Consider the following 18959-nt stretch of genomic DNA (forward strand, 5'->3'; position numbering starts at 1 on the left):
CTTTGCATGCCCTCAATAAATATATTAAACAGATTTTAGGCATGCAAGGTTTCCTCACGATGTTTTCCTTAATTTTCCTTAAATGATTATTTCTAATATACACATAACTTCGAAAAGTCATTGGTGTGTTGCCTCGGGTTCGAACCTGCGACCACTTGCGTGGGAGGTGTCAACTTATATCACTCGGCTAACACTGATAAAAATATCTTGGGGAAACTTTACACATCTGAGATTATTTTTTATTCTATGATGTTAGATTTGTGAACTTCCGAGTGGAGGCACATTTCAGAGACACTATTAGCACATTTACACGTACTGTTTTGCGCGAAGTCCTTAGCGAGTTTTTAAAAAAAAAACTATTTATTAAAACCCGAAATATATTTATTAAGAGACCCAAAATTACACTACTACACGAACTCAAACCGTTGCACCCGGGAGATGTTAATGGAATTACTGAGTGATGCTAACTGCTAACAACAACTGACTACTGGCCGCGTGGCGGTGATGCTTTTATAATAATTATGTATTGCTTGCACAGCAAAACTTATTAACTAATTTCGGATATAACACGTCCCCCCTTGAAAACGGAGCTTCATCTTAAATAAGAAGAACGCGAAGTTTTAAAAACTAAACAGCGTGCAAGAGCTTGAGTTTTACAATCATATAAACATTAAAGTTATTACTAAGAAATAGAAAACATTAGTTTTATATTAAAATCATAGTGATATATATAAAAGATCACTTTATATAATGAAACTTAAGATAAATCATGAAACAAAATAGAAAAGTAAATTTTACTTCTAGAATATAGATTAGAGATAGTAATTATAAGTAGTTACCTAATAAATGCTTAGGTTGCGATTAGATTTTTCAAAAGGTCTAAATTTTACATTCTTATTCATTTTATTTATTTCAATTTCAGGTAAGCTTTGAATTGACCTTCTGTCAAATCCTTCAGAGTTTTCGGATACATTAGTTAATTCCATAGAGTGATTTATTGAAGTTTCATTACTACTTTTACTATCATTATAACAATGGTTATATATCTGTATACAACAGGATGGGTTAATGCATTTAGCAAAACATTTTTTATATAATTTATATAGTGAGTAAATGACAATTATACCAACTATTACATAAGTTAATGTTGAATAGTAATGACCATATTTAATAATGTGAGATTGATTCTTTACATTATTTATCTGGTTTTCTAAACTGTCTAATTTATGCGAAGCTAATTTAAATGATTCTAAATCTATGTTTGTCAATGAAATAGGAGAAATTTCGTGTAAACTGTCATTTAGTATATTAAATTTGCAACAATCATCTTCTGTTATGTCATAATTGATTGACAATTGACTCGGTAAAATTCTTTTATAAGTATGTGATGGATAGAATTGCAAGGTTTGGAAATACGCAATACAATCATTTTCCAAAGATAACAGGCCAGTGCCTTGCAGAGAATAATCTTTAATATTATGATTACATTTTAATGTTAACTTATTAGGTTTGGATTGGACAAATATGTATTTTCCATTATTTAGTTTTTGCCAAATATTAATGTTACCATAAATAAGCTTATTGTGACAAATATCAGGAAGTGACAAGGTTACTTCCGTTAACAGTTTTGACTCACAGGAAGGATTATTGATCGTTGACAGAATAGAAGGTAAAGGACATATCATATAATTTGTATTGACACTCTTACAACTAGTTATATCATCTAACATTGCGTAGTTTAATCTATCATCAGTTATTGCTATATAGAGTTTAGATGGGTGAATCAATACATATGTTAAAAAGTTATTACCTTCTTGAGGAGTAGGTAACGGTAGGTTTTTGTACACATTGAACCTCATAGGGTTAATCAGAGGAATTTGGATTACAAACATAATCTTATTATTATAATAATACGCAATTAATTGTGACAGATCTATAATATTATGTATATTTTGTAAAGATAACGTTACAGGAAATTCAACATTCGATTTAAATTGTTTACTATTTGAAAGTTCGTTATATAATTTTGTAGGAGATAGGACATAGGGATGTAAAATATTTGCCTTTGCAAATAAAATAGAATTTAAAATTGTATCAAGAATATTAGAGATTGACAATAATGATCCTTCTAAGACATTAAATAGGGAATTAATTTTCTCAATATTCATTAAATTAGTATTTGTTTTATGATTTTCAGTAAATATGTAATTAAGTTTTTGTATTTGCTTATCTAATTTAATTTCATTTTCATTTAATTTGTGTATGGAAATATTAAAGTTATTGATGGTGGACTGAACGACGTGTATGTTGTCCTTCATGAGGGAAAATATTTGATTTTCATTTTCTTGACAAGATGTAATAGCTTCATCGTATTTTCTAGCGTCATCTGCGTCTAGAGTACCGAAAAAGAACTTTAATATTTCGCCACCTAATTCGAGTGACCTTTTAGAACGATCATTGAATCTTTCGGAGATAAGGTGAGATAAAGAGTTATACTTAAGAAAATTAGCATTAATTAATATTTCTAAAGGGTCAATCGCATTTTTACAATCTAACGAAATTATAGCTAAATTCTTTGCTTTTTCACAGAAAGCAGATACACTTAAAATAGATTTTTGGATTTTATCTAAATAAGGTTTGATAGGGGCGACTTCGACGTGAGTAATCACATTCCAGAAGTCGTTGTAAAAATATGCAATTGATGTCGGGTCAAAGTATATACCCGGACTATGAGAGATATATTCGATGGGGTCAGCCAAAACCAATCTGTAACAATGGCAAATCACGCTGGTTTAATTTCGTTAACATGATATTTGACATGTTTTCTATTTATGCTTAAAGAAACATTGTTTTTACCATGAATTTTTACTATTTTATAGGGACCTTTCCAAATTGGAGATAAGGCTTTCCTTAATCTATGATGATGTTTTAAATAGACCATATCGCCGACTTTGTAAGTTTTAGATGAGGAATTTGTATCATAATATTTCTTTGATGCTTCTTTACTTTTAGTTATATTTTCTAAGGCCCTTTCGCGAGCAAAACGCATCCTGTATTGTAAGGCGCGAATATAGTCGTGATAGGTAGTGCTATCATTTGATTCATATAAACTACTGGGTATGGAAGGTTTGTGGCCAAATAATAACTCAAAGGGAGTATATTCTGTTGTACAATGAGGCGTTGTATTATAGGACAAGATGGCAGTCGCTAAATAGCAATGCCAGTCGTCGTGATTTTCGTTTACGAACGACTTTAGATACTCCTTGAGAGTGGCGTGACTCCTTTCTAGAGCGCCATTAGTTTGAGGGTGATACGGGGTTGAAAATAGATTTTTAATTTTAAGAATTTCTGTTAATTGCTTGAAGAGATCGGAGGTAAAACAGGTACCTTGATCAGTAAGAATCATTTTTGGAAAACCGAATAGAGAAAAGAAATGAATTAGATTTCGTGCTACTTCGTCAGTCGAACATGTTATCATAGGATAAGCGGAAGAAAACTTGGTCAAATCGTCCTGAAGCGTTAGTATATATCTGAATTTTTGAAGGCCAGCTTCGGGCAGAGTACCGACAATGTCGAGAGCTAATCTCTCAAACGGTTTGGTACTGGAGGAGGTAATGACCATCGGTGCTTTGTTTGAAGAGCGCATAGGTTTGTTTATTTGACATAGCCTACAATCTTTTACAAATCGTTCAATATCTGAACGCATAGATTTCCAGTAATAGGATGCTTTTATCCTATTGTACATCCTTTTTACGCCTGGGTGACCAGCAATAGTGGTACCATGATTTTCTTTTAAAATATTCGGGACCTCAGCGGGAGTAGGATATATGATTTTATTTTTATAGATATGCACTTTAATTTGAGTGCCATGGAAAATATACGATATCATATTATAAATTTTAACATACACTAATTTTGTAAAAGGCTCTGAAAAATCGGATATAGCCAATTCTTTTTCATAATTTTCGTTAGAAATAATTTTGTTCCGTAATTCCATAAGTAATTTATATATTATTTTATAACTTGTTTCGTCGTAATGATGTATTTTAGTATAAAGAAAATAAAGCGTTCTATTATTAGAATCTACAGTGTGAACGGTTTCAAGTTCACGTTCACGAGCGCGTAACTCGTCAGCATTTTCTACAAGTGATAACAACTGCTCACAATGTGGCATAGAGTAATCAAGGTCCAGAGACATCGGGCATGCTATACATTTTTGTTTGGCTAAATGAAGGGATTGACTATGCTCTTCTATGACAGTATCGTTGTTTGATGCGGTTTTTAAAAATTGCTTTTTGAAGTATTGTTCATAAGTTGATTTATTTAAATTTGAGTTAGAAGTTAAGGCGTTTACGGGATATCTAGATAAAGTATCGACATTAGAATTTAGTCTACCTTGTTTATAGACGATTTCGTAATTATATTCCTCTAGTTTAAGTCGCCATCGTATAAGACGACTACCTGGATCTTTGACATTGAACAACCAAACTAAAGGTCTGTGATCCGTAACGATTTTGAATTGGTAGCCATATAAATAGGGGCGGAACGTTTTCACACCGAAAAGAATAGCTAGAAGTTCTTTTTCCGTTGTGGAATAGTTTCCTTCTGCTTTGTTTAAGGTCCTTGACGCATAGGCTATCGGTTTATCCTTGCCGATTTCACCTTGGGAAAGAATGGCTCCAATGGCATAATTAGATGCGTCAGTGGTAAGAATGAATGGCTTTGAATAATCAGGATATTGTAACAAAGGTGCTGAGACTAATTTATTTTTTAACGTTTGGAAAGCAAGTTCTTGTTCTTGCGTCCAATGGAAATTAACGTCCTTCTTTAAAAGAGAAGTAAGAGGTTTAGTAATCTTTGAAAAGTTTTCGATAAATCTGCGGTAGTATCCGACTAAGCCTAGAAATGATTTTATATCCTTGGCGTTTTTGGGAGATGGAAGACCTTCGATGGCTTTTATTTTGTCGGGATTAGGCGAGACACCTTTATCAGTGATTACGTGACCGAGATAAGTCACTTCTCGGCGTAAGAACTCGCACTTGTCTGGTTGTAGTTTTAAATTATGTTGCCGAAATCTTTCAAGGACAAATTTTAGCTTATCGAGGTGACTAGGAAGATCTGGAGAGTACAAAATGCAATCATCTAAGTAGACGTAACAGTGTAATCCTTGAAGACCAGATAGTACTGTATTCATAAGACGCTGAAAGGTGCTAGGGGCATTTTTAAGCCCAAAAGGCATTCTGTTGAACTCATAGTGACCAGATGTTTCATTTGTGCCAACAATTGTGAATCCTGTTTTTGCTGCGTCAGCAGGATTTAATAAAATTTGGTGAAATCCACTTACAAGGTCTAAGGTTGTAAAATATTTAGAATGCCCTAATTGGTCAAGAATATCTGTTATCAGAGGTATAGGATAAATTTCGGACACCGTGACATCGTTAAGACGACGATAATCTATGACGATACGCCATTTACGTTTACCTGAGGCATCTGCCTTCTTTGGGACCACCCATACAGGGGCACTCCATGGTGATTGAGAGGGGCGTATGATATTTTGTTTCAGCATTTTAGTTATTTGATTGTCCACTTCTTCCTTGTGGCATTCCGGGAAGCGGTAAGATTTTACGTGAATTGGAGCGGCATTTCCCGTATTTATAGAATGATCGATAGTGCTTGTATAGGTGAGGGGTTCACCTTCGAGATGGAAAATATCTGTGAATTGAGAACAACAGTCTAACAAAGCTGCTTTTTCTTCAGGATTTAAGTGAGAGGTTCGTATTTGATTTAGAACTAGATTTTGTCTATCAGTAAGAGAAAGAGAAGTTTTATTTACAGTTTCGATATTTGAAATTGGCAGACACTCTGTGAGGCTATTATCCACAGGTGTGAGATTAACGGAATAATTATTAACTTCAATTTCAGATTCAGTTGTATTTAGAATTGAAACATTTACTCTACGATTTGGCTTTAAGGTGACAACACAATTCGCGACATATACTCCTTCAGATATTTTATGATCAAGAACTAAGGCTTCTTTAAGAAGAGGTAACTCATCTGCACTGTTTGACACTCCACATTCGATTACAGCTTCGGAACGAGCAGGGATTTTATAAATTGGCAGTTTGAAACGTAAAGGTAAAGTATGATTTTGCATTATTAAACATTGCTTATCATAATCTATGACAGCTTTAAGATAACCTAGACAATCAGTACCGATTATGCCATCATATTCAAGATGAACATTATTAACAACATGAAACTTATAAGAAAACACGTCTGAAGATAAATAGAATTGCATTTGAAAAGTACCTAATGTTTGGCAATATGTACCGCTATCATTGATTCCTTTAAGTCTCACTATTTCTGGAGATAGATTAGGTTTTTGATAAAGACTTTCTTCTTTTACTAAAGAAACGCTAGATCCGGTGTCGATTAGTAGAACGAGTGACCGGTTAGTATGCTTAGTTAATAAGAAAACATGCGGAAGTGTTACCTTTTTATTAAACGAACTCGTTTCGTAAACTGGTATATTATTTTGATAAGATTTGGGACATTTTAAGGACTGGGACAAATCATCCGACGGAAAAGAGGTAAGTTTGCCTGCTGAATTATCATCATTTTCCTTACAAGGTAAGTCGTTTGTGTAGTACTTAAGAGAGTTATTATAAGATTTAGATTTATCATAAGATTTAGTATTATCATAAGATTTAGAATTATCGTAAGATTTAGTATAGGATTTAAGATAATCATAAGATGTAGTATAAGATTTAGTATCATTATAAGATTTAGTATAAGATTTAGGATTATCATACGATTTAGTATAAGATTTAGGATTATCATACGATTTAGTATAAGATTTGGGATTATCATACGATTTAGTATAAGATTTAGGATTATCATACGATTTAGTATAAGATTTAGGATTATCATACGATTTAGTATAAGATTTAGGATTATCATACGATTTAGTATAAGATTTAGGATTATCATATGATTTTGTATAAGATTTAGGATTATCATACGATTTAGTATAAGATTTAGAAATAATTGTGTCATTTTTGAATCCTATGGATTCCGATCGACACGCATTCGGAATCCGATTTAGTTTAAAGGTTCGGGAATTAATGTTTCATTAACGCTTGAATGGTTCATGGCCGTATCATTCGTATGGCAAAAATTTACATTTGCGTTGCCTCTATGTACATCACTACTCTGTGCATGAGTATTATTACGGTGTTGATTATTGTACTGCCGCTTGCGACACTCGGTTATCAAATGACCGGGTCTTTTGCAATATGCGCAACTTTTACGTGGGAAATTATTAGGAATTTGTGACGATTGAATTTGCATGGGAAAACGATTTTGATTTGAAAGATTTGAATTAGAAAAATTTGTATTATAAGATTTTACATTTTTGTTCTTATTTCGATAGCATTCTGAAGACAAGTGACCTTGTTTGTTACAAGTCGAACATGTCTTCGGTGATTTAGAAGAGAGTTTGGTAGCGTTAAATAATTTTTCTTCTTCGATAGCATGTGTGACCGCCTCGTTTAGTGTTTTAGGGTTACGACATCGAACTATATGCGAAAAACTCGGATTTAGACCCATAAGGAAGGTATTGAGTGCTAAATCTTCAATACCGGCGACTCTACCGACTAATTCGTCCTTTTTATCACATGAGAAATGCACATCTGCTAACAACCGCGTAAGACATGATTCTATTCTCAAGGAAAATTGCGTGACTGTCTCCGACGGCAAGTTTTGTTTGCAATTTTGTAAGTCGGACAAAAGATGTGATGAATGTTTCTTCTCACTAAAGTTCTGTTTTAAGAAATCCTTGAGTTCTGACCACTTACTAAAAGTTTTTAAAGAACATGCTACTTGTGCCTTACCTTCCAATTGGGAAATAATAAATTTACATAAGATAGTTTGTTGTTCAACGGAGGCAAGTGAAATGGCATTGTCACAGTTTGTAAGAAAAGCGGGGAGCGTTTCCCTTTTACCATCATATGGTTTAATAAATTTGGTAAGGAAATTAAGAGTTATAGCATTGGACATTTTTGTAGGATTTTTATTTTCCTTTTCAGATTTTACTGAAAGTTCGGAATCCGTCATTGATAATCAACAATAATAATTAATAGGTATATGTTTAGATAACCTTGGGATTTAGTAGATATAAATTGATTTCTAATATAATAATTAGATTATAAGATTTAGATATACAGATTATTTGTTGTTACACGGCTAATTTAAAATAAAGTCTTATAATAAGATTTTCTTTTCAGGGTTGCAGAACGATGCACAAATTATTTCGAATACTTTTATCACAAAATTTCACTGCACACACAACACAGAAAGTTAAGACTTACGTTGATGATGATTTCGTGTTCCAGATGAAGGCGAAGATGATCAGGTGAGTTAGCTGCATCATGGGAACTGGCAACAGTTGAAGACGTTGACAACACGGAGCTGCTCTACACCCAGAGGGTTTTATAGGCTCAGTAGAATTTGAGTATAAAAATTTCAGATTGAAGACGTAGGTAATTCAGGTCAGGGTTCAAGGTCTCGATTGCTGCGGCGCCGGCTCACGCTTACTAGCGGAGGCTGAAGGTCGGCTGCAGTCTAGTCAAGGTCAAGACTAGAATTTGGTTGACGGGCTAGCGCTGGCTCACGCTACAAAGCGGAGGCTGACAGTCGGCTAAGGGGTGTACTTGCGTGTCTGATGCGGGCTCACGCTGCGTGGGGCGGAGACTTATCGTCGATCTGACGTGATGCGGGCTCACGCTGCAAGAGCGGAGGCTTACCGTCGACCTTGCGCTGCTAGTACACACTCACTAAGAACTGTCCGAATGCTGTGGTCTGAACACGGGTCCAGAAAGCCAACAGCATCCCACTTCTGACACCAAATGTTTTGCGCGAAGTCCTTAGCGAGTTTTTAAAAAAAAAACTATTTATTAAAACCCGAAATATATTTATTAAGAGACCCAAAATTACACTACTACACGAACTCAAACCGTTGCACCCGGGAGATGTTAATGGAATTACTGAGTGATGCTAACTGCTAACAACAACTGACTACTGGCCGCGTGGCGGTGATGCTTTTATAATAATTATGTATTGCTTGCACAGCAAAACTTATTAACTAATTTCGGATATAACAGTACACATAATACTTTAGCTTTTCGCGCGTTCCCACTATTTCGTAACGATTAATTTATCGTTGGACGACTGTCGTCTCTATACTCTTTAAAATATAGCTTGATTAAAATGACAGTTCTAAGCAAAACAGAGCACACAACTTTGTAGTGACGTCTAACGAGTATTACAAATTGAAACACGAAAAATCTGTCTTGTCTAGCATTAAAAATATTTTTTAAATACAGATCCTCAATAAGAAATCTGAATAATTCAATACAATCAGCCTTTAAACTAAAAATCAGTACTATTTTCTTTAGTCTTAAAAATAAACCTAATAATTTTCAACGTCTCTACAAGGCTACGTCATGTTGCAAAAATTTTAGTGAGGAGACACAATTGATAAGAGTAAATCAATTGATTAATCGTTAATCGCGAAGTACACTTTGATACTATGTGTGACCAAGAATTAATAATTAATCTCCAAGATTGTTCCAGCGATTCTGATGATAGCGATGAGGATGATACTGATTTAGGATGCGCAGCAATAACTGCGCATCCTATATTACTATCATCCTCATCCCTATCATCAGAATTGCACCATTAACTAGATAAATTAATTTTATATTTAACTGTTTTCATTGTTTTATTTAATTAATCCTAATTAATACTAAACTAGGAGAGGTCTGCGTGCGGTGTTAAAAGTAGGGCTGGTTGTCCTATACGAATTTGCTTAAACAATAAGATTTACAACAACAATTCGTAAAAAGCAAATTAGAAAATAATTGAATTGAATATAATTATTTTAGATTCGATTTTTTCGCTATCAATTTTGATCAATACTTCTACAACCCTAGTCAAAACAGTTTGACATCTGTCATTCTAATCAAGCTATATTTTAAAGAGTATAGCTGTTCCCATTATAACGATTGTTTGTCGTCAAAAAATTGTATCGTTTAGTGACTGTCGCATCTAGCCGTCCACTGTCACGATAATCTATCGTCACTGCAAAAAATGTCGTAGACGACAGTAAGTCATAATGTGAACACCTCCATTTAAACATATAAGCCACGAGACTTAAAACTGCACGATTATCTGTGGTCACGGCATAGTGGGAACGCGTCCTTAGACAGTCATCATAAAGCTAAGTCAAGAAGCTTATACTCACTTGGCTTCAGTCCTAGGGTCAGGTGCATCACTGGCGCCGCTGGAGCAGGTCTCGTACCGCTCCTCGGCCTCGCTGGACCACGACAGCTCCGACTCTGAACCGCACAGACCTTGGTTTGGACTGCGGGTCGTTGAGTCTGGACCTAAAGAATGGACAGAACTAAGTGACGTCTAAAGCAAGGCTCACATGCGAGACAACTTATTAACTTAATTATACACAGTAAACTGGTGACCGTAACTTCACGTTTTTAAATTAATTATTCCGTTGAAAAAGTACATGTTCGGATTATTTTAGTTTCAAAATAGAATATTTTCTGCGTCTCAAAATATGATCGCAGTTCATTGTTTTTGTTACAAGCCCTTTATTTTCAAGATTCACCATATAAAAACTAAAATAAAATGAAGTGACAAAGACGAAAGCAACATACCATTGGCTTGTTGAGTGAACACATGGTATTGTAGTTGGTGGGTGCCGGCGAAACTGGCGGAGCGACGGTGACGGGACGGTGGGTCTTGTGCCACTCTGAAACACAAACATTCATGTCAAAATTCGTTTCCACGGAAGTAGAGCTCAACAGAGCGGAATGTAGCAGATGGCTAATCTACCAACGACACAGCTGCCACTGACGCAGAGCGATTTTGAGTACTGTGATTGGTCAATTCGCGGTATTCTCCGCTCCGCCCAGTTACACTTTAGTAGAAACGCACCCTTAAGCTTCCGTGCCTTTTATATTTCTATTAAATCCTTAAATACGGCACCCATTGAATGAACATGATGACATCGACAATCAAAACTGCGGTAAACAATACAAAATAAAGACTAGTTTTTTATGAGTATTTTTAAGTTACATCCATAAAACCTACCGTAAATATCCATCAGTCCGTGACTCGCTGTAGGAGGAGGGCGCCGGTGATTTTCTCCTCATCCGCGCAAAGAATGGCGCATCGTTTGCTGTATAGCAAAACAAAACATAACACTGTAATGAAAAACTAAAAGATAGTTTATTTAAACATTCATTCAAACCTTTCTTATTAATGTGTTACTAAAAAACTGATGCAATTATTTATTAGTAACTGTAAAAAGCCAATATTATTAGTGTGAAAGTTAGTAAATTTAGTTGCAGGACAGCAGGCAGTAGAGCTTGTTCGAAATATAAGTTCAAGCTGTGCAATTTATATTCAACACTCCCTTACTTTACAGCTACTTATTGTACAGTTTTTTTTTTTTTCATTTTTGTATGACTATCACTTTGCTATTTGCGAGTGTATAAAGCAATGTGTCATGTAGTTTTCGATATTCAACAATTATTTTTCTGTCACACAAACCGTTAAGATTTATACCTATATCTCCTCATCGATCATATTATATATAGTATAATATGTTTTTTTAACCCGGGCAGAATTGAAGCGGGCCCTAGTATATCATGTAGCGATACAAGCATGTGGTGTGGGGGTTCAGGCAAGCTCAGCACAAGCGCATGCACTCACAGGGCCGCTCACCGCCGGACGACGCGGCGCGGCGCCGCACGGGCACGCGCGTGTCGTGGTCGCCGTCCGCCTCCGCGCTCAGCTTGTCCTCCGACGTGTCCCACACCTACCCAACAACAATATTGTATCAATATACATATTATTATGTACACACATACATAAAATCACGCCTTGTTTTAATGGGAACAAAGGCCAATGACGGGTAAGCTCAAGAACATAATATTGTACCAACATAAATAGAAAAACATAATCCAACGGACTTTGATAGATATTTAAGAAAAATCGTCACGATGTTTTCCTTCACTGTTAGGACAAGCGATTATTTTTTCTAATACACGCAATACTTTTGTATCTGTTTTGTTGTTACACGTCATTTGGGAAGAGCACAGTTTATAAAATATCTTGGAGATTATAAGAGAAAAGTATCTCACCGGCTCTTTGAGTTCTTCATGCAGCTGATCCATGAAGCATCGCAGGAACTCCTGCGTATCGTGCTGGTGGTAACCGCGAAACATTGGATGCACCTATAAACAATGTTATTTAGTAACATATAAGTTAATGTTTCTATGATTTTACATGTTGCGTATAACCTATTTATAATGCCAAATTACTTATTTCATGATTTTTTACGTGAATATGGTTGTTTCAAAAAATATGTAAAAGAGTATTATTGCACTTACGTTACGGATACCGTACAGGATGCCGTTAGGTACAACGTAGCCTCTTGTTTTTCTACTCCACATCTCTTTGACTAATTTTTGGTATGCTCTGAAAAAAATAGGTTTTATGTATTTAAGTTGAAAATTATTTTGCTCTTTCGGTCATAATTCTCTGATTGCGAGAGTGGTAGTGATTTTCTATAATCATTATGTATACTATTTACTATTCTAGAAATACTAATGTTTTGGCGGCTAAAGTGCACCGCTAAAATGTTAAAGCTTTATTTACATGATGAAGTTTGTGCCAAACTATGCCTTACTTCGAGGCAGCTAGAAAGCAGTACACTGAGCTGTAGCCCTTTATTACATATGAATGTACTGACTAGATATTAAGTTAAGTTTTATTTTACGTGTAACAAAATAAATGGTTTATTTCATGAATTGAAGTAACATACACACCTGCTAATCCCCGGCTTCTTATCAGCGGCCAGCACGGCGACGGCGGCGGCGCACTCCAGGAAGTAGGAGGTGAGCGGCGCCGTGTTGCTGAGCGCCTGCAGCGCCGCGTTCATGTAGCACGTGTTGCCCATGTTCTGCAGCCCCACCAGACCTGCGCGGACATCGTCTGCGCATCAACACACTGTTAGTGGCTTTACATCAGAGTAGTGTGCCTGATACCCTTGTTTGTACCTTCACCATATATTATACTAGAAGTCCACAGTTGAGTAGGCACTTACACGAACTCAAAATATCTTAGAACAATATGCGAATTTATGTGCGCATATAAAAAACGGAAGTAATTCTGAACACTGTTCATTTAGTATCTAACTACCAAGATTGTAAGCTACCAAAATTGTAAACTAAGCGTTTTCCACCAGTTTGCAAATTTTAACTGCTCATCATACAGAAGTAAAAGTGACTGCTGCGCGACATTATAGAGGCCAGCACACTAAATGATGTAGTTTTGTACCCTTTCGGAAATTACATGATTACCATCACCAAATACCCCATTACCGAGTGTCCTCTCACCTCTAGGTCTGGCGTCTTCATCGTAGTCCATATCATCTGGATCCAGGTCATCGTCCACCATGCTAAAGCCAACTGTCCCCAGCCGCCCTGGACCCTCGATGCCTGTGGAGTCTGGACTTAACTGTGAAGGCAATAACAACTGCTTTTTTAATATGTAACTTAGTGGCCTCGATACCAAGCCACAGCAAAAATGGGGTACTTGACTACTTCAAGTCAGCTTCTCTTTATGAAATGTCGAAACATATTTCAGTATCAATATACGGGATAGTGACGTCACTAGTATCGTATTTTCGTTTCGTTGGTATCAAATGAAGTCCTAATAAAATGTTTCAGTCTGTAATAATTTCAATGATAACATTATTAATGAAAATACTACATAGCCAGAGCATTTTAGACGAACCTTTTACGAGTATAAGTTAGAGAATGTTTCGTTCACCCAGTTTCGAACTACCTAATTATGTTCAGGGAGTAGCTACGACACCGCTATTGCCCACCAGTCTTATGATATCAATTCCTACGTAAACAAATATTTAGCATATGCTTGAAATACTTGGAAATGAATCAGGATAACAATAATTCAAGCCAATTTGTGTGGGTTGTGGTAATCCTTCTGAGAATTTAAATCTATTTCCTATTTATTTCCATACACAGCATAGGTATATATTTTTTAGAGCACATTTATACGTGTCTTTTCCATTTATCGTAAATAATTATTGTTTTGTTACCCTGTATAGAGCAATTTTTACGGAATAAGGACAGACATTTTTAGTGTTTCTTCAAACATTTTTTTGTTAAAAGTCACATACCGCCTGTGCCGCTCTGATGTGAACTTCTTTCTCGCACAAATAACACCATATTCGTTCCGTCGACACATTCATGTGCACGCAGTGCGTCGGGAAATTCTGGAAACAAATAACATTATTTTAATAAAGTATTTTACTATAGGTACCTACTTATGTAAGTAGGTAATTATGTCAAAAGACTTAATGCATTCTCTCCTTCATTGCAGAGGACTTAATGCACTTTTATATTTTAAAGCACAGTCGATATAATCTTAATGAAATAAAGAACAGTATGACAAAATGTAAGAATGTGAATGAAGCAAGAGAAATCTGAGAGAATCGTACCAAGGGAGATGCATTCTTTTCCCTCTACGTACTACTACGGAAAAAGAGCGTGATTTTACGCCTGTATGAAGTGCAATATGCTCTTTATACCAGTAAGAAATATTGTTTAACAATGCAAGGATGTGTAGTCCTTTTCATGGCCAATTTACATACAAATTACACTCAAATCAAATCAAATATAAGTGTCAATTAATATCGCGTGGGAGAGTCCAGAGTCCGCTTGGGACTATACTTAAGTTGGTCGCCACGTCGCTACGCGCAGGATGTCGCAGCTTTGATTCGCACACAAAAGAAAATTTGCGTGATTCACGATGAAATTAGGGCATTGACCTTTGTCTAAATATATACTAAACTTAATATAAAGGGACAAAGTTTGCATTATTGGAACACTCTCACGATGTGTTTCAGTTGCTATTATCTTTTCCAGATTGAGATAAAAATGAAGTCTTCTTTACTTTCTATAAAGAAAGATCCAAATGCGTAATATAACTTAAGGGCTTCTTAACTTATTAATTTATTATACAGGAATCTGTATAGAAGATAATCTAGGTAGTATCAGGTTTCGCCTTCCATGCAAGTTGATGTTTTAAAGAAACGGCAATGAATGACATTCCAAAGGTATTATCACTTGGGCGAATGGTGAAGGAAAACATTGTGATAAAACCTTGCATACTAGAGAAGGTAAAACCTTGCAGTTAACAACCAGTCAACCCAAAAAAATGACGGCGTCAAGACCTCCCTCATGCAGGTAGGAGACCCTTGCCCAGCAGTGGGACAGTACTGAGTTAAATTTGATTTATTTTTTAATGATAAAATTCACAATCCTGCAGATGAGAGAGCAGCTATAATATTTTACTATTATTTATACCTAAGTGTATGTTAATTACTCAGTGGCCTATATCCATAACGTTTGCATACCTACAAACATGTGACTTGCACAAACAACAAAATCTACAGTCATCATTATAAAGATAATTTTGTTCCCTTTTGTCAAACAAAACACTGTCTTGCTTTGTTAGTCTGAGTTCAGAGTTCAAAGCTGCTATTTTTAGAGGGAAATTTATTTTCTAAAGAGTTTTTTATTCTAGGTCCAAAGGTTAAATTTTATAAGCATTTTTTTTGCAGGGTAGAATCTAACATGTGAATTCAAATTTTGATGTGTTCAATTTTTTTTTTAATTAGTGAGGCCTTCTCAAAACAGGCTACATTAGTAGTTGTAGATAACAGATACTGTTTTGTATATATCTAGATGCTACCCTCCAAAAGCCATTTGTTTGTACTGTAACCTTTGCACACCACTACAAAGCAAAGGTCTTCCCTCCTTTTTTCCTTCAGATCATCATTCCACCTACAGTTGGCCTAACTACTTTAAAGCAATGTACTGCTTTGTAGAATTTTAACCAATGAAACATTTTTGCTATTACACTAGCTTTCTGTCTACATAATATCTACTTTTAAATGTGCAATTTGCTAATTGTTAATGCACAAAAACCATTAATTGCCATAGTGTTGATAACATAATGATAAAATGTTAGTTTATTACTCATTGTCTGTGATCACTTTGCTTGATTACCATAAACATTCCTTGTTGTCTTTGTTTTACATAATCTGTTTATAATCCTCTTTTATTCAATGCTTACATTGTAAGACTTGTTTTTTTATGTTATGAAGTTCAAAAATTTTTTTCACCTCAACAAGTAATAAACCATAAATACAAATCACATTATTTTTATCAGATTTATCTAGAGATTATGGTGTGAAAAAGATTGATTTTCATTTTGATTGATGGAATGCATGGAATATAATCTTTGCATTTTTTATAGTAAAATGTTGCCATATCTATGTCATAAAACTGCTTTTAATTTTTATAAACAAACATTTCCATAGTAACAATCTAGTTACAAAAATGTCATAAAGATACGAATTATGTTTTTCAAAACCATTAAATGATTATGTGTGTACTTACTTTTTGATGTAATGTGCTGTGGTCATTTTTAACTTCAGAGCAGCCGATGTGATGGCAGTCAGGTTGCAGGCATATCCACAGGTTGGGTCCAGGGCACCCGCAGTCGAAACAGGTTAAAACCTGCATTAGAAACACAAATACTGATTTGAAAACAAAATACAATTAAGTGAGAAATTATGAAATTGTTGAAGAGTGAAATTACTATATCATTCTATTGTCAATACATACATAACATCACACCTGTTATACCTATAGGTGTAGGCAGAGGCATATTAAATATTATTGTCAATATAAGTTATTTAATCAAGAATAGACACATGTTGTATTTTTTTACAGATATTGCTTCAAACAATCTTATTTTTTGCTATTTTTTATGGACCATTGTACTAGAATCTGATGCATGCTTCACCAAACCTACAGCATGTACAAGTAAAGTTACAACTGCAATAACATAGATGTGAGATTGTTGTATAGCAAGTGGTCTGCCAAATATCAAATGAACATGTCTTATACTATAGTTCAATGTACATCTTATACCATTCCACATTACACATATAAAATGTATTCATAAACAAGGAATTTGTCAGTCATGTATAACTGAATTACATTTTCACAGGATAGTTATTATAGATATTTAGCATTACTTAGTAAATTAATTAACCAATTATTCACAATGATTCATATCTGAGAATAGTATCAATTAACAAATCAAGATAACCCTTTGTTGTGTCATGAAACAGCTGCAAATACTACATATAGCATTTATTATATATACTATATCTATATATTTGATACAAGTATAAATGCATGTCCATAAGAGAGACGAAACAATTAGACTGAAAGACTTTTTCCTACATTATGTGCTGTAATTCTATAACAAGGATAACTCATTATCTTATAGACTTCAGGCATAAACAAAGTCTTTGTTTCACAAACAATATGTCTAAATCTTAATCTGGCAATGTAGACTGCACAGTGATAATGGTGGAATATTAAAGTCAATGCGGGAAAGGATGAGTCTGGTATATACTGTGCAATATTGTAAAGTTAAAACAGTAGTTTGATGAATCTTTAAGCCGGCTTAGTAAATCACAGAATATGCATTGTTTCTTTCTTCAATAAATAAATATATTATTATAACTATATTATTTAAGTCTTGCGCTATAAAAAGCTTGACAATTTTATTGAATATAGTGTTCATGAAATTAATGTCCTTTACGTCCTTAAACAATTTTACCAAGTGTTACCGTAAGATAGAGGATAATCAAGATAAGTTACAATGATATAAATATATGCTTTGTCATGTTGAGTCGGAGAATGTTGTATATAATAAAATCTTATGAGATTCTATTTAGGTAATAAGCTTTTCCAGTTCATTAACAGAGTATGTTTATTTGCATTCAATAAAAACTTTGATGAGTATATATTTTTTATTGTTAAGTTATTGTTGTGTTAAAATGAACAGTTATTTTTGCCATTACCTATGTACATACTTATCTTAGGCAAAATACTAACATTAGTTTATAGGAAGGAATTCAAGGTAAAAACCCATTGAAAACTATCAATAAATATTTAAACATTAGTGAAATAATAGAATGTTTGTCACGTTAGCTGTTTATTGTGTATTTGAATATTCATTACTTTAGCTGATAACATTATAGATTCCTAACAGTTTCATTGAATAAATAATATTGTTGACGATTACTATGTTTATCATTATGACAAGAAAATTGACCTGAAATTAAACCTCCTTGGCATAAAAAATGTAAACACTGTGGGAGGTGGCATTATGTAAAGAGCCATTGATAAACACGACTGTGTGTATACTGTTCGCGCGCTATTACATCCAAGTGCTCAGTACTCAGAGCATTACACAATGATAAATAGACTGAACCAAGAATGCTAATTACCTATTACAGTGACATTACATTTGAGGTTAGAAATCATGAAAATTCACATCAATTACCTCTTTCGTCTGCCATAACTCCTTCCCCAGGATATCAGCAAGCTTATTCAGGTGTTCGCACGTCACTCCTTTTTCCATTCTCGGAATTACACTAGTTTTCTACGTAAATAAGAAGTCGACTTTACTGATTCACAATAGGCTTGTAAATAAAGGTCATATTCTATACTATAGCGGGACGAAATAGGAAAGAAATAACAACTGGAGGTACTAGAAAAAGATGATTAAGATTTGAGGTAAACATTTCGGATAAAGGGCTAGTAATTGAATTAGATTACAAAAATTTCCTACAACACAAAACCTTCCGTGACGAGCGAAAAGTCAGCCCTCATATTTGGATTCACTTCTCCTATTCACGCAATCGAATGTTTATCTCGATTTCTATATTGCCTTCTCGCTCTTAACGTGTTGCATAGAGAGAGATA

At 34.6% G+C, this 18959-nt stretch overlaps 1 protein-coding gene across 1 annotated transcript in view; it reads right to left on the reverse strand.

Annotated features, from left to right (window-relative positions):
• Positions 1–18893, reverse strand: part of Usp20-33 (Ubiquitin specific protease 20/33) — a 36483-nt gene extending 17590 nt beyond the window's left edge. The window contains 11 exon segments of the mRNA XM_076129145.1: positions 10304–10445; positions 10731–10825; positions 11167–11254; positions 11791–11896; positions 12222–12314; positions 12471–12558; positions 12909–13074; positions 13479–13599; positions 14285–14380; positions 16572–16691; positions 18538–18893. Coding sequence (XP_075985260.1) covers positions 10304–10445; positions 10731–10825; positions 11167–11254; positions 11791–11896; positions 12222–12314; positions 12471–12558; positions 12909–13074; positions 13479–13599; positions 14285–14380; positions 16572–16691; positions 18538–18615 — 1193 coding nt within the window. The 5' untranslated portion in view covers positions 18616–18893.
• Between the last annotated feature and the right edge of the window lie 66 nt (positions 18894–18959).

Source organism: Anticarsia gemmatalis, chromosome 22, assembly GCF_050436995.1.
Source record: "Anticarsia gemmatalis isolate Benzon Research Colony breed Stoneville strain chromosome 22, ilAntGemm2 primary, whole genome shotgun sequence".
Taxonomy (NCBI): domain Eukaryota; kingdom Metazoa; phylum Arthropoda; class Insecta; order Lepidoptera; family Erebidae; genus Anticarsia; species Anticarsia gemmatalis.